Source organism: Cynara cardunculus (assembly GCF_001531365.2).
Source record: "Cynara cardunculus var. scolymus isolate 2C chromosome LG 15, CcrdV1, whole genome shotgun sequence".
NCBI lineage: Eukaryota > Viridiplantae > Streptophyta > Magnoliopsida > Asterales > Asteraceae > Cynara > Cynara cardunculus.
In genome coordinates this window covers 17323302-17351043 of record NC_037542.1, presented here as the reverse complement: position 1 = coordinate 17351043, position 27742 = coordinate 17323302, and the positions used below count along the sequence as shown (strand labels likewise).

At 35.0% G+C, this 27742-nt stretch overlaps 3 protein-coding genes and 1 pseudogene across 3 annotated transcripts; 1 reads left to right on the top strand and 3 right to left on the bottom strand.

Annotated features, from left to right (window-relative positions):
• Positions 1-1548: 1548 nt before the first annotated feature.
• LOC112528620 lies at positions 1549-3128 on the bottom strand (annotated as a pseudogene).
• Positions 3129-5752: 2624 nt separating this feature from the next.
• Positions 5753-10048, top strand: LOC112527923 (COP9 signalosome complex subunit 5a-like). The gene is made up of 6 exons (XM_025138781.1): positions 5753-6192; positions 6576-6857; positions 6989-7136; positions 7262-7344; positions 9618-9695; positions 9844-10048. The coding sequence occupies exons 1-6, from the start codon at positions 5788-5790 to the stop codon at positions 9931-9933; spliced, it is 1086 nt and encodes a 361-aa protein (XP_024994549.1). The 5' UTR covers positions 5753-5787; the 3' UTR covers positions 9934-10048.
• Positions 10049-11608: 1560 nt separating this feature from the next.
• On the bottom strand, positions 11609-21292 carry LOC112527152 (golgin candidate 6-like). Its single transcript, XM_025137603.1, has 20 exons — positions 21188-21292; positions 20903-20988; positions 20743-20795; positions 20046-20173; positions 19919-19968; positions 18170-18316; positions 18001-18074; positions 17839-17908; positions 17697-17750; positions 17505-17600; positions 17135-17185; positions 16964-17050; positions 16689-16802; positions 16525-16596; positions 16002-16187; positions 15770-15873; positions 15604-15652; positions 14838-14903; positions 13988-14755; positions 11609-12360 (listed from the first exon to the last, which is right to left on the bottom strand). Exons 2-20 carry the CDS (start codon positions 20933-20935, stop codon positions 11797-11799), a joined length of 2766 nt encoding a protein of 921 aa, XP_024993371.1. The 5' UTR covers positions 20936-20988; positions 21188-21292; the 3' UTR covers positions 11609-11796.
• A 3230-nt stretch (positions 21293-24522) lies between these two features.
• LOC112528129 (homeobox protein BEL1 homolog) lies at positions 24523-27536 on the bottom strand. The gene is made up of 4 exons (XM_025139061.1): positions 26727-27536; positions 25977-26359; positions 25431-25491; positions 24523-25222 (listed from the first exon to the last, which is right to left on the bottom strand). Exons 1-4 carry the CDS (start codon positions 27534-27536, stop codon positions 24638-24640), a joined length of 1839 nt encoding a protein of 612 aa, XP_024994829.1. The 3' UTR covers positions 24523-24637.
• Positions 27537-27742: the final 206 nt, after the last annotated feature.

Here is a 27742-nt window from a genome sequence, read left to right as displayed (position 1 = left end):
TTATATCAGTAAAAATATGGGATAAAACATATCTGTTTCACATAAAAGTCCTGACAAACATGAAAACAGTGATGTCTGTTTTGTCTTGTTTGATGTGAGTGATCATGCTTCTGGGCGTGTTGTTTTCGTGATCCTGTTTATTTTCTCGATACATTTGCGAGAGGTTCCGTCCTCTTTCCAAAAATAAAATAAACATATGAATCGTTTTAGGGTATATAAACCCCTTTGATGATGATATCAGAAACACAAAAGCAAGTTCTGGTTTTGATTGAAGTGATGTTGAGTATGGCAGAGAGGTATAGAGAAAGCAAAAGAGTGATACCGAAGAGGGGGCTGATAAAGTCGAGGATAGCAACAATGGCGTTCCATTCTGTGGTTTCTGTTTTCTCCAGATCTACTTCACATCACCACGCATAGACCTGTACGATCAAATTGAAGATGGATGCAATTCCATACTTGTATGTATGTATGTTAGATGCATTGTACGGAATGTTGATTTTGTTTTCTCGGTGATTTATGATCGATTCCATGGGGGATTCAATCAAGTTCGGAAATGCTACGTTAAAATACAAGCATTGTTTACTGTTTCCATTTCTAGAAACCTGTTTTGATTCTCTTCTGATATATACCACTGAAATAAGGAACATGGAATCGATCATAATCACAAGCATCATGAGTAATGTCAACATTGTCATATATACATCCCAATAAACAAAGAGAATCTAAGGGAAATTGATCAAAATAGTCAATCTCATTAACCAAATTCACTTTTTAGCCACTTTTCATAGCCTCTTCCCAAAATATTTCAAGTTTATGCAGAAATTTGATTTCTGGGAGAAAAAAGCAAAAATTTGAATTTTTACGCAGAAAGAGGTTTCTGCGTAAGGTTTGTTTTTAAAATCTTATTTTGGCCGAAATCAATCCTTAGGCATTCTGTGTAACTATGACTATTTGGGGAAATGGGTTCCAGACATGGCTAAAAAGTGAATTGACTTTGATGGATTGGCTATTTTTGTCAATTTCTCGAGAATCAATCCTCGATAGAATTATATGTTTATATGTCGATGTTGACATGTCATCCTAAACAATCCCATCATCAAGATTATCTTAAAGCTATTGTAATATGTGCTGATGAAGTCAGCATAGTAGAAAACTAATGGATCATATCAAGTATATCCTGTGTAAGGTGGAAATTCAGGTAACACGATGTTTTTCTTTAATTCATGTATGGATAAAGCTGTTGGTGAGGATTAATTTGTTTATATAGACCAGAAAGTTTTTGTTTGAAAGAGTTTTTTTCATAATTTGAGGGAGTTTTTTAATTGGAAGGGCCAATTTTGGAAAAACTTGGCTTTATGCATAAAGCTCTCTTAGAAGTTTACTGAATAAGACACTTTATAGTTTATATATCATCAAGCCACTACCAAACAGCCATATATAGCTCATCGAATAAGCTCAGTTCCATTAACTTCATTACTGTTAACAAACAGACCCTAATCTCACTTCTTGTATGATTTGTATTCTTTTTGTCAACACTAGTGTATACCTTTAAGGCATTACCGACCCATGTAATTGCAGCATCTGCTTCATCAGGGTGTCCAGCTCCACGTAAATTTCTTCATTCCGGGGATGCGATGTATCATCGGCAAAAAAGTAATGCACGGATCCTTTTACCTGAATCCAACTAGAACCAGGTTCCTTGCAAACAACTTTATCTTTCATTTCCCTTCTCAATTGTCTGACATCACTCCACATTCCAGCAGACGCATAGAGATTGGAGAGAAGAACAAAACTAGACTCGTTTTCAGGCTGTAAAGCAACAAGTTCTCGTGCTGCAACTATCCCAATATCAACATTTCCGTATAAAAGAATCTGCCATATTCGGGCATCAGGGAACATGGCATCAGATCAATGGTTTTTTTTAGCATCATCAAGTTGTCCAACTTTACCAAGCACATCAACCACGCAGGCATAATGTTCTAAGCATTGGATAACTCCATGGAGATCAAAGATCAAACATAGAACGTAAATGATAACGTGCTTCACGTACCAATCCCGTATGAGAACATGAACTAAGAACCCCAAGATAAGTTATCTCATCAGGTTTCATTCCGAATTCAGGTATTTTGCTGAAATAGATCATAAGCTTTACTATAGCAACCAATCTGAGCATATCCCATAATTATGGCATTCCAAGCAACTAAACTGTCGCCTGCTGCATTCAAGAAAACCTTTGCAGCGTCCTCTAGGCTACCACATTTGCCGTAAACATCTATAACAGCACTTTCTATGAACTTATCCTCACTAATTGCACTTTTAATAGCCAACAAACGAACAGATTTTCCTTGATGAAGGTCCGATAAAGCTCCACAAGATTTAAGAAATGTACTGAAAGTTATGATGTCAACATCTAGGGATGTCGGTATAGCATCCACAGTGATCATAAGCTCCTGCCAATTTCATTTACATGTATCACATTACTCTATCAATCTCACTGAATATGCTTTTTGATTTATCAATCCCATTGCATTTCCCATAAGCAGTAATCAGACGACAAAGAACAGAATCGGTAAGTATAAATCCAAGTTTAAGCATAAGTAAATGCATTTGCATTGCCAACTTCAGAGAATTCAAGTTTGATAATACTTCAAGAATGCTAGCAAGACTATATTCATTAGGTTGTAGCAAAGAATTTTGCATTCTGGAGAACAACTCAATAGCTTGGTTAGAAAGATGATGCTGAGAATAGCCACTAATCAGCGAGTTCCATGACACAGAATCTTGATGAACCATCTCATCAAACACCCACCTAGCATCATGCGTTTGGCCACTCCTCGCATACATGGAAATCAAGGCATTGCAAACAGAAGTCACAAGCAAAAACCCAGCCTTCCATACAAGCGAATGAATCTGCTTTCCCATTTCCAACATCTCAGCACCTTCTATGGGAGATGAGACATTTATCAAGGTGTACTCGTTTATTTCGTAAAACAGCTTTTGAACATCTCAAAAGCTTCGAAAAAATCAAAAGCTACAGCAATCCGACCGGTCCAAAATACAACATCCTGATCAGGTATTTCATCAAACACTTTCACTGCATTACTTTTACACCCACGTCTACCATACATAACCATAAATTACATAAATTAATAAAAATATAGAAAACGTATAAAAACAATATTTTGAAGACAGTAAAATGAAAGTTTAAGAAAATAAAATTTAAAGAATGAATAAAATGTAAAAGAGAGACTTATTTGATGTTTTAGAAGAGAATTAAGTTTTATTTTGAGGTTATGTTGGTAAAATATAAGTCTGTTCCACCTTGTTCAATCCTGTTCCATGGGGTAGGGGTAGAACAGGCCTGTTCCACTTTGTTCCACTCTGTTCCTGTCTATTCCACATAAAATTTCTGCCAAACATGGGACAGGGATCTCTGTCCTGTTCTGTCATGTCCCTGTCCAGTGTACCAAACGCACCCTTAATTCCCATTGATTTAAAAATTTGATTTAAAAACCAATCAACTTTGTGTTTAAAATGGTTTAGTTTTTAAGTTCTGAATATTTCAAAATCTGTTAAATAATTTTTTGGATTTTTTAAAACTTATTAGATATATTCTTATAACATATATAATTGGTTAATATGGTAAACTAATGAAAAAAGTTTAAAAAAAGCCAATAGACTTTTATATTTTGAATGATTAAGTCCAGAATCATTTTTTGAACCAAAAAAACACTTACATCTATAAAATGAAACAGTATATCAAAAAGTACTTACATTTGTAAAAAAAAATACTTATATTTAGAAAGGATTACTGATAAAATTTATTTTAATTAAAAATAAAATATATTTCGTATGTAATTTTTCAAATTAAAAAAAATAAAAAAAGATTTAAAAAAGATTACTGATGAAATTTATTTTGATTAAAAATAAAATATATTTCATTGGTGATTTTTCAAACTAAAAAAAAAATTGATTAAATTACCGACGGATTGATGATAAAATTTAACTAAACACATAATTAGTTAGAATTCATCGCTAATCCTTCGATGAAATGATATCACCGACAAGATTCAAGCACGATCTTTCACATTTATTAACATGTTACTGTGTTAGAGCGTCTGACGGCGATCAAGTTAGCCATCAATTAGATATAAGTAATACATGCATATATACAAATGAACACTAGCAACGAATTTTAATTAATTATTTATTTCGTTAAATTTTATCGTTAATCCGTCAGTAATTTAATCAAATTATTTTATATATTTTTAATTTAAAAAATTATCAACGAAATATATTTTATTTTTAATTAAAATAAATTTCATCAGTAATTTTTGTAAATCTTCTTTTATTTTTTTAATTTGAGAAACCATATATGAAATATTTTTTTTAATTAAAATAAATTTAATCAATAATCAGTGATCATTTTTTATTTTTTTTAATTTGAAAAATCACTGACAATTATTTTCAATTAAAATAAATTTCATCAATAATCTTTTTTTAAATATAAGTACTTTTTTTGTAAATGTAAGTATATTTTTTTGTATATTTGTTTCATTTTATAGATATAAGTATTTTTTTTGTTCAAAAAATGTTTAGGGACTTAACAGTTCAAAATATGAAAGTTCATTGATTTTTTTTAGACTTTTTCCATTATTTTACCACATTAACCAGATTTATAGGTCATAAAAATGTATGTAACAGGTTTTAGAAAGTCCAGAAAGTTATTCAACAAAATTTGTAATGTTAAATAACTTATTTGTTCCAAAAAATTGTCCAAGAACTTAATAATTTCAAACACTAAATTCCATTGGGTTTTTTAGACTTTTCCCATTTAAAGACATAATTTATCAGGTGTCCTTTATCTTATCCGGGGCAAATAGAGATGGCTAAATAGGCGCGGTCTTGCTCTGTCGAGGATTGGCAGATGCTGGTCAGAGGTTGAGATTAGGGGTGTACAAAAAACCGTAAACCCGCGAAAACCTGCCCAACCTAACCCACTAACAACCGAATTAAACCCAATTCGTCAACTCAATGCTTGCAGTTTGAAAAATTTTTCCAATGTTTGTGGTTTGGAAAATCTCAACTCAACCTAATGTTTGTTGTTTGAAAAATCTCAACCCAACCCAAACCGTATGGGTTGGTCGGGTTGATACTTTATTACATCAAAAAAAAATTCTAACCTTATAAATGTTGTTTTCTCTAATCGTAATTTATTTTTCATCATCATTTGGTACAACTTATTCATACTTCTTAAATTTTAAGTATATCACATTCAGCTATATTTCCTCAATTTTCACATATATATGTTCACAATTTAGTGAACATATACAAGAATGAGTATTATAGAGATGGAAAAGAGAATGGAAACACATGTATGTGAAAAGGTACATGATGCTTTAATTATCTAATGTACATATTAATATCTACTTAATAATCATATTAAATCCAAAAAATAAAATGATATTAGCTTCATCAGGTTGGGTTGGGTTCGAATGACCATAACCCATTCCAACACAATACCTACGGTTTGAATATTACAACTCGATAAGATATTAGGTTGCTTTGAGTTGAGTTATTTTGCGACGGGTTTGTCTGGGTGGTCGGAATTTTAAGCACCCCAAACCACGATAACCATCTTATAACTTAGAACTTATAGGGACAAAAAGTGATATTTTTGACAAACTATAAGGACCAAATTTGTAGTTTACTCAAATTATATAAGCTTTGGTGAATGGAATCAAGCAAAGAACGGAAATAGCAATTCCACTTCCGAAACACCGTGGAATGGATCCATACTCCTTCTCATCGTCGGCGGCCATGGCTCAACAGACATGGGAGCTCGAAAACAACATCGTAACAATGGAAACCCCACAGTCTTCTGAATCAGATGCCATCTTTTACTACGACGAGTCGGCTCAGTCCAAATTCCAGCAAGAAAAACCATGGTCTAACGATCCTCACTACTTCAAACGTGTCAAAGTCTCAGCTCTAGCGTTACTCAAAATGGTGGTTCATGCTCGTTCTGGTGGGACCATAGAGGTTATGGGGCTTATGCAAGGGAAGACCGATGGTGATGCTATTATTGTTATGGACGCGTTTGCTTTGCCGGTGGAAGGGACGGAAACTAGGGTTAATGCTCAGGCTGATGCATATGAGTATATGGTTGATTACTCTCAGACTAATAAGCAGGTTATTCTTAATTTCAATTTCACTCCTTTTTTGTTTTTGTTGATTGTTTGTTATAGATTTTGGAATTCGATAAACCCTAACCCTTAAATCCCAAAATTTTGTGAGAGCACATAATTTTTGAAGTTTGTATTTGGATGCAAAAATGCTATTAAATTGAAACTTCTATCAATAGCTTTGATCTTCTTATGATTGATCCGATGGGTATTTGACTGAAAGTCAATAGCCATAGTTGTATTTGTGTTTATAGGCGGCACAATAAACCATTACTGTTGTAGAATGTGAGAAAAACCCAAATTCATTTAATTTTTGCATTTCAGTCCACATTAGTTCATTTCCATTCACTAGTGTAGAGCTTTTAATCTGATTAGGATACTGTTGTGCAGGCAGGAAGGTTAGAGAATGTTGTTGGGTGGTACCATTCTCATCCTGGTTATGGATGCTGGTTGTCTGGTATTGATGTTTCCACGCAAATGCTCAACCAGCAGTTTCAGGAGCCTTTTCTGGCAGTCGTGATTGACCCAACAAGGACTGTTTCTGCTGGAAAAGTCGAAATTGGAGCCTTTAGGACATATCCAGAGGGATATAAGCCACCAGATGAGCCTGTATCTGAATATCAGACTATCCCTCTTAACAAGATAGAAGACTTTGGTGTTCACTGCAAACAGGTCAGTTATACCATTGGCTTGAAAGTAAAAAACAGATATACCTTGAATGTTTTGTGACTGTAAATAGTTCGTAATAATATGATCCTCTAATATTAAGTAATTGTTCCTTTCCTTGCATTTTTGGTGAACAGTATTACTCACTGGATATCACTTATTTCAAGTCGTCTCTTGATTGTCACTTGTTGGATCTTCTTTGGAATAAGTATTGGGTGAATACCCTTTCTTCTTCCCCTTTGCTTGGAAATGGTGACTATGTTGCAGGACAAATATCAGATCTTGGTAATTATTATTTTTATCATTATGATTACTTCGAGATGTATCACTGTTTGTCTTAATTATGTATGTCTTAACTAGGTTGCTTCTGGTTTGGCATTCTAATATATTATTCCTCTCTTGTCACGCAGCTGAAAAACTGGAGCAAGCTGAAGGTCAATTGTCCCATTCACGTTTCGGTCCTCTCATAGCACCCACTCAAAGAAAGAAAGAGGTCAGTTGGTAACATATTTTCTATATTGCCTTCATTAATAGGAAATTTTGAACTTCAATAGGATTAGGGATTATTCGTTTGTGAGTTACTTCCTTCTTTGTCATGAAATGCTTTAAGTCTTCCTGTTGGGCTTCTAGTTAAGGATTTTACGAGGGTGTGAACTTGGCCTTTCCCTGAGTTGACCTTCGTGGAGAATTATATATGTATTCTATTTGTTCCCATATCAGGAAATTTTTTGTTACTTGCATCTATTTTTGAAACATAGCTCTGCTTGACTTTCTTTTGTTGTTTGACAAAATAAGCAAAGACATACTTCCATGTTTTGATATATTCGTCGTATTTATGCTACCTCAAAAATATCAAGAGCACCCCTTTCGTGCAATTGACATATAAATACCTTAGAAAATGTTGACCTGACAGTTTGACTCATCTTAATGGCTACATGACAATGACATATCGACAAGTATCGTAAAACAGTAACATATTTTCCTTGCAGATGAGTATTGTAACTCTTTATGCATGGGATTTGGTGTTCTGTAATTTGTTAAACTTTGGCACAAACTTGCCCAAAAAAGGCAATCTGTTAATTAAGTCAATGACAATTTATTGGTTGGGATGCTTTTGGTATGTTTGTGGTAGCTTAGCTAAGAAGGAAGAAGGGCGCTAGAGAGGTAGTGGATTTTGTTTGCGGGGGGGGGGGGGTTAGGGAGCCAAGAGATAGGCCACCAGAGCCCTAAGATAGAGTAGGGGATGCCTCGTTGTCTTACATTCTTTATGTTCCCATGTACCTGCTTATGTTTCTTTGGTGCAACAAACTTTTCCTTTGCCATGGTTTCCTTTTCTTAGTTTGTTTCTAGCCTTAATTAACATCTTTTTCCTTCTTTTCTTTTCTATTTGTTCAGCCTTTTAGGGCTTGCTTTACTTTTATTCGCATACACTTTTTGCATGTCAGGGGGTCTTCACGGAAACAACTGCTCTACTCTCTAGGGTAGAGGTCATGTCTAATTGTCTATATACGTCACCCCTCCCCGACCCCACCTCCGAGTGGGTTATATAGGGCTCGTTTAGTGTGGTTCTATGCCATCTCATTGGCATATACCATGTAGGCATTAAGGCGATTCAAGTGCCTACAACATTCCATCAAGTGTTTAGTGGGTTTTATTGGCGTGTTTTGTATAGTATACATATGACATTGATATATCTTTTTGTACATGTACATAATTGGAAAAAGAAACTGAAAGTACAATGATTCCTGTCTGTTTTAACTTGTTGATTGCAATAGATGTGTTAAGAATTTGTACATCTTTAATGGGAGGATGCTTTCCACTAGTGTATGATAATTGCATTACCTTGTCATTTTGTCCCACCAATAACTTTGGTTTCTCCAATCTTGATTCTCTTCGCTGATAAATTTGTACAGCCAAGTTCTGTCTAATCAATTATAATGGGGAGAACTTCTGAAATGCCTTGGAACTTCTTTGAATTACAATAAGAGGTCTAAACTCAATAAATTTGTAGTTTATGATGTAAAATGAACATTGCCAACTAATCATATGCATGTTTAATGGTGTGATCCCTGTTCTTCTAAAGTTTATGGCAAGTGTTTGAGGTTATAACGTTGTAGATAAACACCCTTTGAGCTGACAAAGGTGTTGATAGCTGAGGATACTATGCCCTATTCATTCTCATGTGCAGTTTGGTATCCAAATTATGGACAATCACTTGCATTATTGAACAGGATAACAGACAGAGGCTGTTTGGTTGGTTTTCCATCAAGTCCTGTACGGATAAAGTTGTCTGTGTGGATTAATCTGTCTTTATAGATTGAGAAGGTTTTTGTTTGTGAGGGGATTGAGCGTGTTTTTTAATTGGGAGGGTCAGGTTTGGATAAAACTTGGCTTTCTGCATAAAGCTCTCCCGTAGAAACTTACTGAATAAGCCACTTGCTATATCATTAAGCTACTCCCAACCAGTCATCGAATAAGCTGTGATCCTTGTTAAGCTCATTAAGCTGCTAACAAACAGGCCCACAGTCTGCCTCATAACCAAATCCTCGTGGCTGCTGACACATAACCAGGGTAGCACACCACATACAATGAGTCGTTTAATATTTTGCTCGAGTCCAACTTCTTTTTGTTGGTCTTGGATGGTCTGATTAACCGGGTCTAACTACAAAAAACTTCAAGAGTAGTAAATGTAGAAAGAACTTTATGTTTCTATTCATCTTGTTGTGATTGTGCAACTTATAGATGCCATATAATCATTAATTACAGGAAGAATCACAACTTGCCAAAATTACACGCGATAGTGCAAAGATTACGGTGGAGCAAGTCCATGGTTTGATGTCGCAGGTCGGTTTCTCTCTCTCTCTCTCTCTCTCTCTCTCTCTCTTTCATAACATTATCGAAGTGTTTACTTCTGTGTTTATTGTTTACATTTTGGAGGCTTTTTTCGACCGGTAACAAGGTGTTTTAACATATAGATGTTGATATTTATTAGGTTATCAAGGACATCCTCTTTAATTCGGTTCATCAATCCAACAAATCACAGCCGGAGTCATCGGGACCTGAGCCTATGGTTCAATCCTGAAGATGGTTTTTTAGTATTCTGATTGTTTTAGTTAAGATGCTATATTATACTTTACTCTTTGACTGATCAGTTTTGTTTGTCATTTAAGTTAATGTGAGTGTCCTTTATTGTTCTATTTTGGCTACTGATATGGCAAAACTTGGTCCACACCAAAAAAGGTAAAAATTTGCTCATAGTTTGTCCGATACCGCTTCCATTTCTGGTAAAAGATACATGGGTGAGTTTATTTTGAAAATCATTTGGAACTCGACCACTAGACTAGACTCGGCCCGTCTGGCCTGTTAGAATAGAAAAGCAGGCTTGGACGACGATGTAGGAAATATGGACGGGGTTGGGCGGAAGTGTTCACATTAATGAGCGGACAGCGATGAGAATTCGGAGAGCCCTGTCCACCCCGTTATAATTATAATCAATTATTATATTTATATAATTAATCTATACTATTTTATAAAACATTTGGCTAAAACTCTTAAAAACTCTTAAACCCGTTCATCCCTATTTGATTTYATCACATATCTGAATTCGTGTAACTAATTGTAGATAATAGAACCAATGTTTACTTAAAATTCAAGATTACAAGTAAATTATGCAAAAGTATAACTTATCAAAGCTCGATTTTTGAATTCGTATAACTAACTGCGGATAAACATAATCAAATAGAGGATAAACATCTTATTTTAAAATATAAAAAATCTAAAATATAATTAGGATAATTATCAAGTTTCAACAAAATAATTAATTATTATCTTTATAAGAAAATTATATTATTAAAACAAATATAAATTACTTGTTATTGTACCTAAATTAAATTATAAAAGAAATTAAATTAAAAATTACACAAAAAATGAGAAATTTTAAATGGTTAATTTGATACGAATATCGATATATTTTTGTTATGCATAAAATACTGTATATTAATGCATATTACTTAAAATTCAAGATCACAAGTAATTATGCATAAGTACAACTTATTAAAGCTCGATGTTTGAATTCATATAAATAACTGCGGATAAACATAATCAAATAGAGGATGAACATCTCATTTTAAAATATAAAAAATCTAAAATATAATTAGAATAATTATCGAGTTCCAACAAAATAAATAATTATTATCTTTATTAAAAAATTATATTATTAAACCAAATATAAATTACTTCGTTATTGTACATAAATTAAATTATAAAAAAATTAAACAAAAAAATGAGGAATTTCAAATAGTTAATTTGATACTAATATCGATATATTTTTGTCAAATTTTTATGATATCTTCAAACATATATTTTATTCAAAAATAAAAATATCATCGCTTTCTCAAAATCACATAAAACTATATTATAACATCGACTGAGATAAAGAATAAAATGAAATATTAAAATCACGATGTATGTCGCTGCATTGCACGAGTAAGCCTCTACTATTTTATTAAAGTGGTTTTGGATTGGACTCTCTTTACTGAGTATCAACCACCTTCTAAATATAAACCATATTTGATGTCGTATAGTATGTCTCGAACCTTGATCTTGAAATATTATTATATGGTTAAATATTTTGTTGTTGAAGAATCCGAACTTCAAAAGGTGATAATCCTTGAAGTTTAAGTTTTTTTTCCTGTAATGTCGTCCTCTCTCGGTACATTAAAAACGCACCCTCAGGATTGAAGATTTCGTTCGGCTTATTGAGTTGAAACACTGGTACATTCGTCTTGAACTTCAAGTGTCAGATATAACGATGACAAGCTGTACAAATTCACGCAAAAGAATGTACAAAAGAAAATCCCAACACGATACATATTTGAAAGTTGACGAAAGCAAAAGGGCAAGTTTGTAATTTACTTAAATAATCGAAACACAACCATACCAGCTATCAATCGTCGTCTTCGTCTTCGTCTTCGTCATCGTCGTCTGGTATTCCGGTATCATCTCCAATACCTTCAAGCAACGCATCAACATCTTCTCCCAACTCCATCAATCTCGCACTCAATTTCTCGACTTTACTCTGTTCTTGACCAAGACAAACGAGCAGATCGCTCAGTTCTCCTTCGCTCTCCTTCTGCGCTTCCTCCCGTGCTTCCGCTTTAATTTTCTCGATATTCAGGCTTGGAACAGCCCCGCTACTCTTCAATGCCGTCACTTCCATTTCTAAATGATAATTCGCTTGTTCCAGGCTGTTGTAGGCATCCGAGAGGCTCTTCAGATCGGTTTCCATTTTTTCCGCCAAGGTTTTGTACGATGAGGCTTCGGTTTCGATTTTTGAGTTTTCAGTTTTGAGCATTTCCAGCTGTTGGGAGGCTTCTTGAAGATCTCTTCGAAGCTTCTCTAATTGGACCCTCTCGGAGCCGCCACCACCGCTAGGTTCGCTGCGGGTGGTGCCACCACCGCCGGTATTGGCTAGGTCCTCGGCTAATGTTGCATTTCTATTAAGAAGGTCCTGTTTAAATAAGTGAAAAGGGTAAATAATATTAGAATTGAAGTGCTAAACTGCATGATGATCTTCCTGTGTCGGCTTCACTTCGTTTTTCCTACTTTTATCAAATGTGCACGATTTTGTCAATCCGAGTAGTGCTGACATTATATATTTGGCAGTTAGAAAGGACAGAACCGGTAGAAGCCTCTTAGGGGTTGTTTGGTTTTTTCATCAAGTCTTGTACGGATAAAGTTATCTATGTGGATTAACCTGTCCGTACACATTGGGAAGGTTTTGTTTATGAAGGTTTTTTCATAGATGAAAGAAGCGCATGTTCTTTTAATTGGGAGCGACAAGTTTGGCAAAAACTTGGCTTTCTGTATACAGCTCCCCTCTAGAAGCTTACTGAATAAGTCATTTTCTATATCATTAAGCCAATACCAAACAGTTACATGTAGCTGACCGAATAAGCTACGAGCCTCATTAAGCTGCTAACAAGCAGACCCTTAATCATAGTAAGTTTATATCTATAAGATTCCTAATTTGCTGTTCTTAGGGGCACTTTGTTTGGTTTTATGTTAAGTTATGTATGGATAAAGTTGTATGTGTGGGTTAATTTGTCTCAAGATTATGAAGGTTTTTGTTTGGGAGGGTTTTTTTAATTGATGGAAGAAGCGTGTTTTTTAATTGGGAGGGGCAGGTTTGAAAGACTCGGCTTTTTTTACATACAGCTTCCCTAGAAGGTTGATGAATACGCCACTTTCTATATCATTAAGTCACTACCAAACAGTCATGTATAGTTGACCGAATAAACTGCGAGTCCCATTAAGCTCATTAAGCTGCTAACAACCATGTTTGATCTGGTTCTCTTAATAGAACCAGATAAATGTGACTTAACAAATCATGAATTCTTATTTTCATGTTAATCTGATCCTGATTCCATGACTGAATGGAGTCGCATCCTCTTGGCTAGGTTGCAGTGTGGCTCCACGTCGGTTATCCATCTGTTGACCACCATACAGAGGGAAGGTGAACTAGAACTAGAAAACAATTCAGCAAATTTCTAGAAATTGGAAGGGTTTAAGTGAAGGGTTGGTCATCACGAGAGATAAACTAGAGCTAAAAAACAATCCAGAATGTTTCTAGAAATTTGAGGTTCAAATGGGGGTTGGCCAACACAATGAAGGGAGGAGAAACTAGAACCTAGAAAAAGAAAATCCAGAATAATTCTAGAAATTGAATGAGCCAAATTTTGGGAGTTTCAATCAATATTGGGATTACTTGGCTATACTTGGCTAGGTAGTTGCTAACAGACTGTCTGGTTAAAACCAAACCAAGCCAAACGAGGTCAGTACGCCCCACCTGGGGTGGGGTCAGGAGGACTTAACGTGTTCGCAGACCTGACCTCTACCCCAAAGAGTAGAGTGGTTGTTTCCATGAAGTCTATTTTGGTCGTAAGAATAATTATCAGTTGGAATTGGTATTTGCGGTATTAAAGATATTATATACCTGCAAAGAGGTGGTCGCCCTGGGATTAGTCGACTCATATAGCGAGTTGGATATCCAGGTTAATAAAAAAAAAAGATATTATATACTTAAAGAAAAAAGTATCCTAAAAATTAATCAAGAAAACAAGACTTATGCAATTTACCTGTATCTCAGAGCACTGCTTCTCCGCAAAGGATTTGAGCCGCTTGATATAGTCCCCATCCATCTCATCCTTCCTCTGTTCCAATGCCGCTGGCATCACCGACATATTGCTCTTTGGATGACTGTATATTTTCACAATGCAATCTCTAATACCAACTTCCAAATTCTTGATGAAGTTGACAAATTGAGAATCAAACATTGAAGCAAGCATCGGATGGTCATCATTCCGGTTATCAGTTGCCTCATTTTCCTCGATATCTTCCATCTCCGCCATACTATTAGCAGTTGATCTTGTCAATGGTTTACGGGGTTGAGTTGGCTTTGCAGTTGAAAACAGAAAGCTTTTTTGCATCTCATCAAGCTTCAGAAAGTAAGATGTAAGGCCGATTTTTTGGCTTATGGCATCGACTATGGTAAAAGCATCCTTTCCAGACTCGTTGCTTTTATTATAAATAGCACATTCCCCTAAAAGAACAGCTGCCAAACCCCTTGCACAAACTGTTGTCTCGCCATTTGATACTAACTCAATTAGATATGTTAAATGGGGACGTGATTCCAGGAACGACTGCACCGCGGTTGGGCAATCACAGAGCCATGTGACAAGCAGTTTCAAGATTATTGGTTGGAAATATGAATTTCTTGGAGTAGTTGATTTTCCATCTTTGACTTTCTTGGAAGATGCAAGAGCCAGGTATTTTACCATTCGGTGCAATAGGGGTTCTGGGGATCCTAATGAGGGCATTGATGACTCGAGTTTAATTTGTAAAACCTGCATAAAAATGGGCCAAGAAAGAAAACAATTATGAACAATCTCAAATAGCAAGAGCTGTCTAAAGCATGAGCTCGTGTACCTTTTCCTTGCATTCAATATTATCCTTCATTACATAAGAAAGAACACTAGCAGCTCGGCAACTAGTCTGCAAAAGACAAACCGTATAATACTTGTGCTCAACAATGTAAGAACTATGCTGCCTCTGCTCACATCAGCTCAATGGAAGCATGAAATAAGACTGACTGAAAATTAAGAAGAGAGAATACAATAGTCTATTTGGGCCAGGGGTGGACCAACATGGAATGATACGGTGGCACGGGCCACCGCTTCATGATTCGGTCGTAAGGGGAAAAAATTATGTTTTTGAAGGGTGCCACCATATTGTTTTGTTGGATGCCACCATATAGTTTTTGAAACTGAAATGTTAGCACAAGACTTTAATGGCTAAGATGGTAAATGCTCCTGCCTATCTACAAAAGGCCTAGATTCTGAATCCCATAGTTATAAAATTTGTTAATTTTTTAGCTTAAATTTTGGAGTTTTTTTTATGTACCTCTTGTGTTTTTAAAAATATATGTAGATCAGACTTGAATATGGGTCTCTTTTAAAGGTCAAAAAACCAACAGATCTATACTAATATTGTGAAAAAAGTAGATATTTTTTATAGTCAAATTGTGCCACCACTTGAAAAAAGTTCTGGGTCCGCCTCTGATTTAGGCAACATTCTATCCTCAAGAAAATTGCACAAAATTTTATGAAATCAGGAGTGGAGCTGATAGAGAACATTTTGTTAAGAAAGAAAACTATTCTTAAGAAAATGTAGATTAGAATAAAGTTCACATTACCTCAAGGTCACCATCATGTTCACTCATGGCAAGGCCATGCAACAGCATGCTGCAACATAAACAAGTTTGAGCAAGATTCGGGGTGTGTGTGTGTGAGAGAGAGAGAGAGCATGTATGTATTGATCTGCGAGAAGAAAATCTCTGTATAAAAATTGCAAAGACATACCTTCCAAAGGACATGTTCACATCCTCCTCAAATCGAGCATTGGTCATTGACATAGGCTGAGGAATTAAAGTAGATGCTAACATCTTTTGACCATCGCTGTTTTGCTGATCAAGCAAAGTGTAGCAAGTGAATTTGGTTATTAGATACAATGTAGAATCAACTCTTTACACACATGGAAGAAAATAAATAATAATGAGAAAACTCATTCTGAGAAAATGCATATGATACAAACCTCGCAAAAGCTCTTAAAAATATAGTCGGCTGCAATAAACTCTTGCATGCTTGAAGTGCGTAAGATTATCCGTAGGATTGAATTCAGAGCTGGCTCAACCTCTAGTTCATCACCAAGCGATTTACTTGCAAGGGAATCAAGATTCTGACGATGTCCAGAAATCAGATCACCTATGCATTGAAAGGCCTGACCATGTTATATGAGTAATACATGTTAGAATTGTTATATGCATCTGAACCAGCCCCAACTTTTGGAAAGAATTATGGGAACTTAAAAGTTAATGTAATAATTGTGCAAAAAAGTTTCTAGATCACAGATTGTAGATCATATGATGAAGGGTGTCTCGATTCTGTCAAACACAAGACTTTATGTTACAGTACTTTACTGGCAAAGACTGTGCAGCTGTCCTGTACCTAAACATTTTTATCAGAAACAGGAAAAAAATGCCCATCCTCCCCAATTAACTAAGTAGCAAGTATATATAAACCATTTCATCATAGGCACCTGGAAGAAGTTATCTTACCGCACAACGTACGGAAACAGGGGCCCATTGACTTTCAACACCTAGCATCAGTAAATGGTCCAAAACATTTCTCTACAATGATAAGAGAAGGGAAAAAAATGAGTGATGAAGACACAAAGTTTATTTATGCAACTAAATGACACAACTGAAGTTCAGAAACTAGCCTGGACAAGAACTGTTTTGTTTGTCAATCTATTATTGTTGCTCGCAGAATCAGTTTCCAGACCTCCATTCAGCAGCAAACTAATTGTTTCTAAGACACTCAGTAGATTGATCGTCTACAGGCATCAATTTCATTGAAAGACACAGGAAAGCAACTAATAAGTCTTCTAAGATAAAGTTAGAGTCTGTAAAAAGCGTGATATAAAAGGTAAGGTAGGTAGGCAATGCAGACATACAACACTGCAAGATAATGCTAAACAAACTAATAAGCACTCACCTTTTGCTGAGTAAAGCTGTATGTGGTTCCTCGGAGCTTCAAAATCGATATCAATGAGTCAAAGCCTACAGTCTCCCTCAGCAACACCTATACAACATCTATACGGTGGTAAAAAGCAACAGAATGAATGGAAAGCTTCAATCTGTAAATACTCCAAAGAAGAAACCAAACCTGATTAGATGCATTGTTGCGAATGAGATTATTTAACAATTCAAGACAGTCCTGTAAGATTACAAATATTGGAACAGATTTAGTATTTCAACATAACAATTGATCAATAACAACAGAAAGCAGAAAGGTGTAAAAGCACTTGGAAATTAGAAACAGTTTCTTATGGAAAGATGAGCTGTTGCTTCTCAAATAAGGATGAGGGCAAACACTCAAAATTGATAGCACTACAAAGTTTATACATGCAACCTAACCATCGTCAACGAACATTCCAAGCAATGGAGCTCCATTTATTTCCACCAATATAAAGCAATTTTTAATTTTTTTCTAATGGAATGAGCAAAGAACCATTGCGGAGGAGTCAACTAATCACCTGCACAACAACACCACCTTCTGAACCTCCCTCCTCTTTAATGATACTGAAAATCTTCTCAAAAGCACCTTCAAAGACCAATATTTTTTGGATTTCCTAGTGCAGTAATCCGAAGAAATTAGGCAGGAAAATATAAAGAAGGAAACTTTATTATCGAATATAGAAGTAGAAAGGTAAACAGGGAAAAATTACCTCTGCTTCTCGGGTCAAGTAGGTGAGAAGTAACAAGGCCTCATTTCGTATGACCTACAAAGCAATCAACATTGTTTTAAGGACAAAGAAGCATCAAATATCACACATATTTATTGATTTCAACGACTATACCAGTTCATACCTCCCGGTCCATAAGCATATCCACAAGCCGGGTTATACCACGAGGGATAGTAAGAATGGCTTCCTGTAATCTGAAGAAGACCTCAGTATATCTTTCCAACCTAATACTAGCTATTAAATAAAAATTAGAATAAACCAGGAGAAAGTGGCTAGAGACACATACCTAATGGGAGAATTTGTTAAAAGAGCAGTCAAAAGTTGAAGCGTGTAATATCTTATATAGAAGTCATCCTCCGACTGTCAAGATACTTGATTACCAACAGAGCCATAGAACAACCAAATCTAGAATACATTGTCAGCGATATAATAGGATCAAGATATAGAAGCCTTACCAGCAGGCTTAAAAGAAGAGAAATGCTTTGCCCTTCTCTAGATAGAAGATCAGTGTTCATCAGAGCTGGTTGAACCGCATTTGCATGCAGTTTCGGATGAGCAATTGGTGTTAAGGCACTCACAAGAGTTTCTAAAGCCCCTCGAACCTTTGAAAATTCATCAATACATAGCATTTATTAATTGAAATTGGTTATACCATAATATGATTTAAAAGATAAAAAGAAAAAAACAGTATTTATTAATGCTGGAAGTCAAGTTAAGATGCAGGAAAAGAACCACAGACACCTAGATGCACTGAACGTTCTCAGTCACTATTTATTTTTCTTTAATTTCTTCAAGAAGTACTAAACTTGAGGGACAATCTGTAACTAATTCACGCTCAAAGAAGCTAACAAGAATAAGTTTTTTAAACAACTCTTCTATCCCAAAAGAAATCTGAAACCAAAATAAATCATAAAGTGGCAAACCGAAAGCAAACATACAAAACCCAATAGTTCCCTGTGCCCCCTCCTCTACGGTTTCAAGGCATCTTCTCTATTCTTGAAGCTTGTGTAGGATGTAGCTTGTAGGTGGAAACTGAGATGGTGGAAATTTATTAAGAGAAATGTTGAAGTGTTGGAGTTATTGTGTTGAATGGTCAAGACTAATCTACCAAGACCAAGATTATTCTAAAAGAACCATTACAGCAGAAATAGTCTTTCACAAGAGACCTTTAAACTATCCATTTATGTGAGCAATATTACAAGAGACCTTTAGAAGATCTATGTATATAATCAGTATTGTATCTTTGAGTCTTGAAGAAAAAGTCTAGAATGAGTTTGGTCTCTTTATATGAAAGCCTTGTAATCTTGAGTTTGTGAAGGATCATGGCTCTTACTTCCCCCTATTTCAAGCACCATCTTTTCTTCTAAGTCTTCTACCTTCTTTGCTGCCATTGTCCCAGGAACTATGCCACTCTAATACCAATTTGATAGAACCCAGAAGAGAAACTGAGCATAATCAATGATAATCAACAAAACTGGCTTACTTTTGAAAGGTAAGTTTATCTCCATGATGCCTAATCCAATCTTTAGTAGAATCTCAATAAAACTAAGCATACAAAATAATATCTCCTAATCCCTATATATATGTATATATATAATTTTCTAACTATAAGCCTTTCTTATTGAGTATTGGACGTAATACTCATCTGAAAATACTCTAACAAAGAGTTATTGTAGCCTGTTACAGGAAAAACAGATGAAAAGAGCCCTATTATATGCACAGCCACACAACCTAGGCACATGTAAAAATGCATCTAATAAAAAAGAACACGTGTCACATGGTATTCCTCTTAATGCATAACACAGATGTACAAAAAGACCATGTCTCATGGCTTCTGTCTCTCTTTCTTCAAATCCTACAAAACTATACAACCTCATGGTCCAACAATGATGTGTGTGCATGATGGAGGGTTACCCTTGTAGTGACGGACCACGGATTCCTAGACAGCTTGATGACTTGCAGTCTTAACTTTGTTATTGATTCATGCTTAGATGCATATAGCAAAAGGAAAATAAACATCTAAGAAGCTCAATGTACAAAAGTGGCTACCCAACCAACTCACTGGGGTCTAAGATGCTTAAATTGTAAACCAATCTGTACTCCAGTTATAAAACAGGACAACATATATCATATTATTTAAAGTGAATCAGAAAACTGCTAGATAACCACCAAAAAACAGAAGCTGTTGGCAGAAGCGTTCAAACCATTTCAACATCGTCGCGTTCCCTTAGAACACCCAGTAGTACAGGAAACCCTGTGATAGACAATAATGCATTGCGTTATGGACAAATAAGAACCTGAGATACCATTATACAGCCAACCTGTACTCACCCATTTCTCCAAAAGCCAGCTGAGCAGCATGACTTTCTGCAACAACAGATTGAAGCTCTGCCATAGCATTTCTTCTATCCTCTGCCAGCTTACCGTTACTTATACAATCGAGCAAGCGTTCAACATAGCTACAATTGACATCCATAAAGTACATCAGCCATGGAAGAGAAAAGAAAAGCAATTCAGAACTGAATTAGATCATAATTTGATCAGCTGTTCTATAACAAACATGTCTGTGTTAGTAAGGAATTCATCTATGTAGTACGCTATTGCCTACTTGAATAAATAATTGGATATGATTTAATTTGTTCATATTGTAAGGGAATGGATAAGCAGTTATGATGGCCATTATCAGAACCGCCGCCCATCTGTGCAGAAGAAGTAGATAATGGGGTCTTCATGAATGATAATATAGATAGCAAGAGAACGGCAATCCACATCAAAGATAACATTTATCGGATCTGTGATGATCATTCCGACCACAGGTCAGATCACAATCACAATCACACCATCGCTTTAAAAAGATCAAATTGAACTCAAGAATTTGCACCATTGCTTTTGGCAAATAAGATGAAATAAACAAGTCTAGCCATCATAAATTGAACTATGAACTAGATACCAAACAAACCAAAGTGCACAATGGGATATACAATGCATAATTACGTTTTAACTTAACAATTCTAAAAATAAAACAAACCTATCCTCGTTGGAACTTGAATTCTCGTTTCCAAATACAAGCCCAACAACTCCCTGTACATTTAGTATAAGCTCATTGTCAGGCATAAAAACATTCAAAATTTCAAAAGCAAACACGAAAAACAGCACTGTAATTTCATACATTAAACCTCAATAATTACCTTGTAACCAGACATCAAATCCATCTTCTTCATTAACTAGAGCAGTTCGACAATTGATCAATAAACAAAAAGAACAAGTTAAGAATCTGCAAAATCCATCACAAAATAGCAAAACAACCAGATTAAGAAAAAATCTTCAAGCTTAATCAAGGAACAAAACATCAAAAGGAATTCCTACAGAAAAATCGAATCTTCAGATTAAGCGCAGATCAATCAATGACTCAATGCAGACTAAATTAGCTCGATACGCAACGCAATAAAACTGAAAATCGATGATCATATTACCTCTGTAGTAGTCGCAGTTACGTGTGATACGAAGAAATCATTAGTGAAAATTAGGATGAATCAAGAACCAGAAAAAGCCCTAACGAGCGATTATTTGAAACGCAGCTGTGAGAGTTGAAACTTGAATAGATCGTGAAGAGAGACCACCAGATGGGTCAAAGGGTCGAACACGTAATCATATTATTGCTTTCGATCCACAACCTGAGCCGTTTTCGCACGTGCGAGCCCCATACGGTATTTTTTACCCCAATATAAATAAATAATCTGATTTTAAATGCAAAAAAAATAAAATAATAATTAATTAAATATAAAACTTTTGAGTGAATTACGGATTTGGTTTATATGGTATTTTAAAAATTATGACTAATGTTTTTGAGCTCGAAATATTGTGGATATGGTTATCATTTTCTTATGATTAAGGTCTCCCTCATTAATGGTCGTTAAACAAATTCGTTAATCTTGTTAAGTCAGAGGTCATTTTGGTCTTTTTACGCATATTTTTTTTGCCTTTTTCCTGTTAAAGATAAAAATATAATATATAGAAATAAGACAACGTTGGTCTCCTTCTTCGGAGAAGCCTTCCCCCACCTGTCGCCCTGCTCTTGATCAATGTCTTCCCATCACCTCCGGCTCATAGCTATCGTCAACTACAACCATCACCCCCAACTGGAAAGCCACATACCCCGTCTCTGGACTCACAACCCCCTTTTAGGTGACGTCCCCTTATTCTTCGTCTATGTATACATTTTGTGGGGATATATATATATATATATATATATATATATATATATATATATATATATATATATATATATATAAGGTCGGGTTCCGGTGAGAAGAGAAGTTACTATGAGAAATGTAAGGAGAGATCCTAACCATTGGATAAATCCTAATTGAATTTCAACATTAATGAGGTGCACCATGATGCACAATATCATTTCTTTTCTAAAGCACAATTCATGAATTGGTATGAGATTAAAAGAGATTAAGGGTTCAGATATTTCATTATATTTCTTACCATAACTTTCTTTTTTACATGATCATTCGCATACGTGTGTGTGTGTGTGTGTGTGTTGTTTTCTAATATGAACATGACAAAGAACAAATGACATTTTGGTCTTCTAATCCTTGAGTTGACTGAATTAGTAAATTTGTCTAGCTGCCGTTAATGAGAGGGATCTTAATGAGGAGTATGTCCATAATTTTTCGAGTTTAGGGATGGTAATTATATATATATATATATATATATCGATTCAAATAAAAAGATTAAATATCGTAATAATGTAAGAAAATGAAGTTAAAAGGGCAAGTTGATATGTGAATCAATTGAAAAACTACAAAAATATCTATTTGAAAATGCATATATAAACCAACATTACAGAATATCCATAAAGGTTCATATACACATCTGAAAATGGAATTTTTAATAATTCACACATGAACCTTCTCATTTTACTTTCACAAGATATTTAGTCTTTCTTATGTGAACCTACCACTATGTATTTATATATAGAGAGGAAGGATCATATTCATACGAGAACAATAACTAAATAATAGAACACGAAAATGAAACTATATATATATATATATATGTGTGTGTGTGTGTGTGTGTGTGTGATTTTACACTAAACGTGATTGTTAGTCAGGTCACTTGCTCACTTTTGTGTTAATTGCGTTACATAATTACATGTGATTTAACTGTTTTTTTCTTGTTATTTTATTTTGACCATATTTTCATTGATCATATATATATGGTTGGATTCATGTGAGACCAACATGTTTTCATGAGACACGTGAGTATATATATAGGGTTGGGTTCATGTGAGACCAGCATGTTTTCGTAAAACATGTGAGACAACATTTTTACACTTGAAACTTCACAACAAAATGTAGTGAAGGTAAAAAAAAGTCAAACTTTCACAGTGTTTTGCTGTGAAGTTTCACATGTAAAAACGTTGTCTTACGAAAACAACTCTCTCTCACATGATCCCATGTGTGTGTGTCTATATATATATATATATATATATATATATATATATATGAGTTCATTTAAGAGAAAACTGACTAGTTTGTGAGATCTAATCTCAACCATAAATCAATAGATAAATTAGGAAATTTATAATTTTGGATTAAAATTTTAATGTAAGAATATTTTAGGTATTTTATCTCCCATCTCTTCTATTCTCTCTCCGTCCCCTGTCCTCCGTTCTCCTGCTACCATCCTCTAGTGATACCTAAAAATATTGACTATGTTAAACAAAAGATATAGTGTGATACTCAAGCACATATAAGATCCATTGTGATACCACTATGTTGCATCTTCGATCAACCACACAAACGACCTCAATGTGATACCCAAACACATATAAGATGCATTGAGATACCAATGTGGTATATCACGGGAGGACGGTGGCAAGAGGCCAGAGGCGGGAGGACGGGGGACGGAGAGAGAAGAGATGAGAGTTTTAAAATACCTAAAATGTCCTTGCATTAAAATTTTAATTCAAAATTACCAAAATTATAAATTTCCTAATTTATCTATTAATTTGTAGTTGAGAATAGACTTCACGGTTATCACAAACTAATTAATTCTCATTTGATTAGACTCATATATATATATATATATATATCTATATATATAGGGGTGGGTTCAAATAAAAACCACTCAATTTGTAAAAACCGTGAAAACCTCATTTAACCAATCATAATTTTTTATTTTGTTCATTTTTTTGTAATTATGAGAGGTTGATTTACCATTTTTATTGTGGAGGGTGTTAATCATGGATATTATCATCTTCATTAATTTAATTTTAGAGAAATACATGAAACAGTTTCATTAAAATTTCATTAAGTAGTATATGAAACAATTTCATAACCACATATGAAACAACTTCATCAAAAAAGTATTATATGAAACAATTTCACAAGATTAACAATTTCATGAAAAAATTTCATAAGATTAACGACGGAAGATAGTAGTTTTTACGGTTTTTACAAATTGGAGTGGTTTTCATTTGATCGCTCATATATATATATATATATATATATATATATATATATATATAAATATATATATATATATGTATATATATATATTTTAACTACTTTAAACAATAAAAATATATACATCCTATTAATGGCGATCACCACTTTAAAAAAACCAAGGAATCTAGATGTCTAAAGGAGAAAGCCGTATATTCATGCATTGAATCGATGAAAATTTTCCCCTAATTTCTTTACTGCCATGGCCAAATAATATAGCTAAAGAATAAAAATTACCAGAATAGCCTTTCAATCAACAAAAAAGCTTCAAACTTTGATTGTAAAATAATTAATCTAACCCCAATCAAGTATACCCTTTCCTTAGAATCCATATATAATTAATTTAAACCCAATATTTCTTTTTCTTTTTAAGTTATATATATAAAGGAAGATATAATCAATATGTTCCTAACCAGCCAAATCATGAAGTAGTTGTGCCCCCATTAAATTCCTGTAAGGCAGATTCTGTCCTTGATCACCCTCCAAAAGAGAAGAATACTGTACTGCAGTTTGGCAATCTTCCATGTGGTCTCTTGGGTAAAATAAGGACACCCCACCACCACCTCCTCCGCCCCCACCGCCGCCCCCGCCACCAGCATGTTGTTGTAATCCTAAGGTCAAAGAAACCCCACCACCAGTACTACCACCAAAACTGTGATTGTATGCTGAAAAATCCAGCTCTACTGCACCAAAAGGCTCAGATGACACCCTTGTGAAATTTTGGTGGAAATCATGATCAAGGGTTTTTGTCGTATGGTGGTGGTGGTTTATGATGGAAGAAAGACACTCGGAATCTCTCCGAATAAGCTGTTCAACCGTCGGTTTTTGCTCCATTTGTGGGATTGCATTGTTTTCGTCAATGGCAACATTGAATGATCTATCATGGACATCTTCATCGTTTTCGTTATCATTCTCTTTTGTTTCTTCCACGTACATCTCCTCCACCATCGGTTTCCACAATCTAACCCGTGCGTTAATGAACCAATTCGATACCTGCGCTCAATTAAATTAAAAAAAGTCGTTACAAATTAACGAAGAACTTGAGGTTTCAACATTTGGCAGTCATCACATGTACAAGTATCGGTTGCATGCTAGAACTACAAACTATATGGTTCCAACGTTTGGCACTCATCACATGTACCAATCCATTCTTTAGTAAACGGGTATTCATAAATGTAAAAACAGGTCGATATGGACATACTTGGCTTCTCGAGAGTCCAGTTTGCCGGGCCAGAATGTGTTTATCGACATCACTAGGGTACCTGCAATATTTTTAGACAACGTCAAGTTCAATATATATCGAGTTAAATGAGATAGTCTGATTTGTTACCACTTTAATATTTTAACGTAACTTTTGAGAATTTTTTAATTAACGAAAATAAAACTCTTAAAAAAAATAATTTTGTGGATGAGAGTAGAGAAAGGGCACATATATATATATATGGTCCCTATAAGAAAGATGTATAGGAATCAAATCCACAAGAAAACACAAGAGTAAGGCCCCAAGGCCAAAATAATATAACTAAAACAAATTTTTGATGGGATAATATGACAAAAATGAATTTAGGAATCAAAATGGGGATATGTGACAACTAATGATTGAGGGGAGATTGTAAAATAATTTCACTAATATTTAAGCCTTTACTCAAGAAAATCAAGTTTCGCTTACATACGTTTCTAGGTTGTTCGATGAAATAAACGGTTCAATCATGAAGGAAACTAATTAAGAGGGTGGGATTCAGCTTACGGGTGGAGGAAGTGCTCGAAGAGCCAAGCACGAAGAATGGAGACGGATCGCTCGGGCAAGCCACGTTGGGGGCGCCAAGGGTGGCTATCCATCATCGTCATTTGTTGAAAAGCCCTTTGTTGCCTTAAAGTTTGATCAAGAAGCCTTAGCCTAGGAGTCTCTCCTCTTGTGGCACCAGGGGCAGAAATGTCTTTTTCTCCCATTGCCTTCTTGGTGGCTTTGATCTGACCTACAACTCCATCTCTCAAACACCTAAAATGTCTTGACATTGCCTTGGAAGCCAAAGCTGAATAAACTGTTGCTGCACCATTACCAGCCACTGCTTCAAAGGATGAAACCACTGCCTTCATTTGATCACAGTAATGATTGTATCTTCTATCCACCTGTTTCAAACAATAAAAACAAAAGTAAATGAGATATTATTTCTGGGTTTTTAAGTCAATAAATATATAAAACACAAAATCATATTTAAAAACCAAAATTTCAAGGATCGAGAATGGAGGTTTCTGGAATTAAATGAAGCAGCAAAACTTGTCACCATGTGGGCATTAATGGAAAGACTCGTAGTCACTCAATTAGTTGTAAATCAAATTAAAAGATAAGGAATCTTTAATTCTTGAAATTAAAGAAAAAGAAGATCAAAAATAAACAGTGATTGTATGTATTGCGATCAATTAAAGTGATTATTTTAGATGGATAATTCTGTGAAATTCAAATAAATAATACCCAAAAGAATGGAGAAATTTGTACCTCTTCTAGCATTTGAAGGAGCTTTGATTTTCTTTTTTGCAGTTCCAGGAATTCAAGAGAATTTAATGGCTTATTTTTGGAAGAACTTGCATTGCTATGATTCAAATTATCATGATCTTGCCACTGACTGGTTCTTTTTGCCTTGGTTGAACGATCGATTTGCTTTGTTCCAAGATTGCAGAACTCATTGAGGAGATCTTGTGCAGGTACCAAGTACCTTGAGCTTCTTATGTGATACTGTGCGCTTTGATGTTGAGAACCACCTGAACCACTGTTCATAATATTTCCTGATTTTCTCAAAAACTCATCATCTTGATCATCTGTCATCATATCATGTTGTTCATGCATATTCATGGGTTTCCCGAAATACCCTTGGTGTTGTTGTTGTTGTTGATGATGATGATGATGATCTTGTGGTGGTCTTACAAGCTCAAATGGTTGAATTCCAATGGTGGAAGGATTGGTGGAAGATAAAGAAAGAGAAAGACCTTGACTTGGTCTTTCGTTTGGTTCACATGGGATTAAAACACATCTTTGGAGAGACGACTCGTCAAACTGACAGAAATCTCCGGCGGCAGCGCCACCGCCGGGAATCATGATGGGTTTTGGAGAAGATGGTTTCCAGAAGAGATCTGAGTTGTGACTCACTGAGTTGTGTTGATCAAAGTTGAAGAACTCTGAAGTGTGTGTTCCTCCTCCATAGCTAACATCAGTATTAGGGTTACTTGATGAGTTAACATAAGGATCAAAATTTGTGGCGGTTCCCACCATCATATTGTTTCCTTCTATGATCTTCCCTTCTTCAACCATTTCAAATCATCAAAACATTATGATGATAACGATATGAAATAAACCCCAAAAAGATTAAAGAAAAGAATCTTTCTTGATATCTTCTTTCTTCCTGACTGTAAACAAACCTAAAGAAACATGGGATAGAGGGCTCAACGGTGGTGGTGGTTGACGGCGGAGGGAGGTGGTTGTGGATCGATGGATGGACAGCCTTTATGTATTTATGT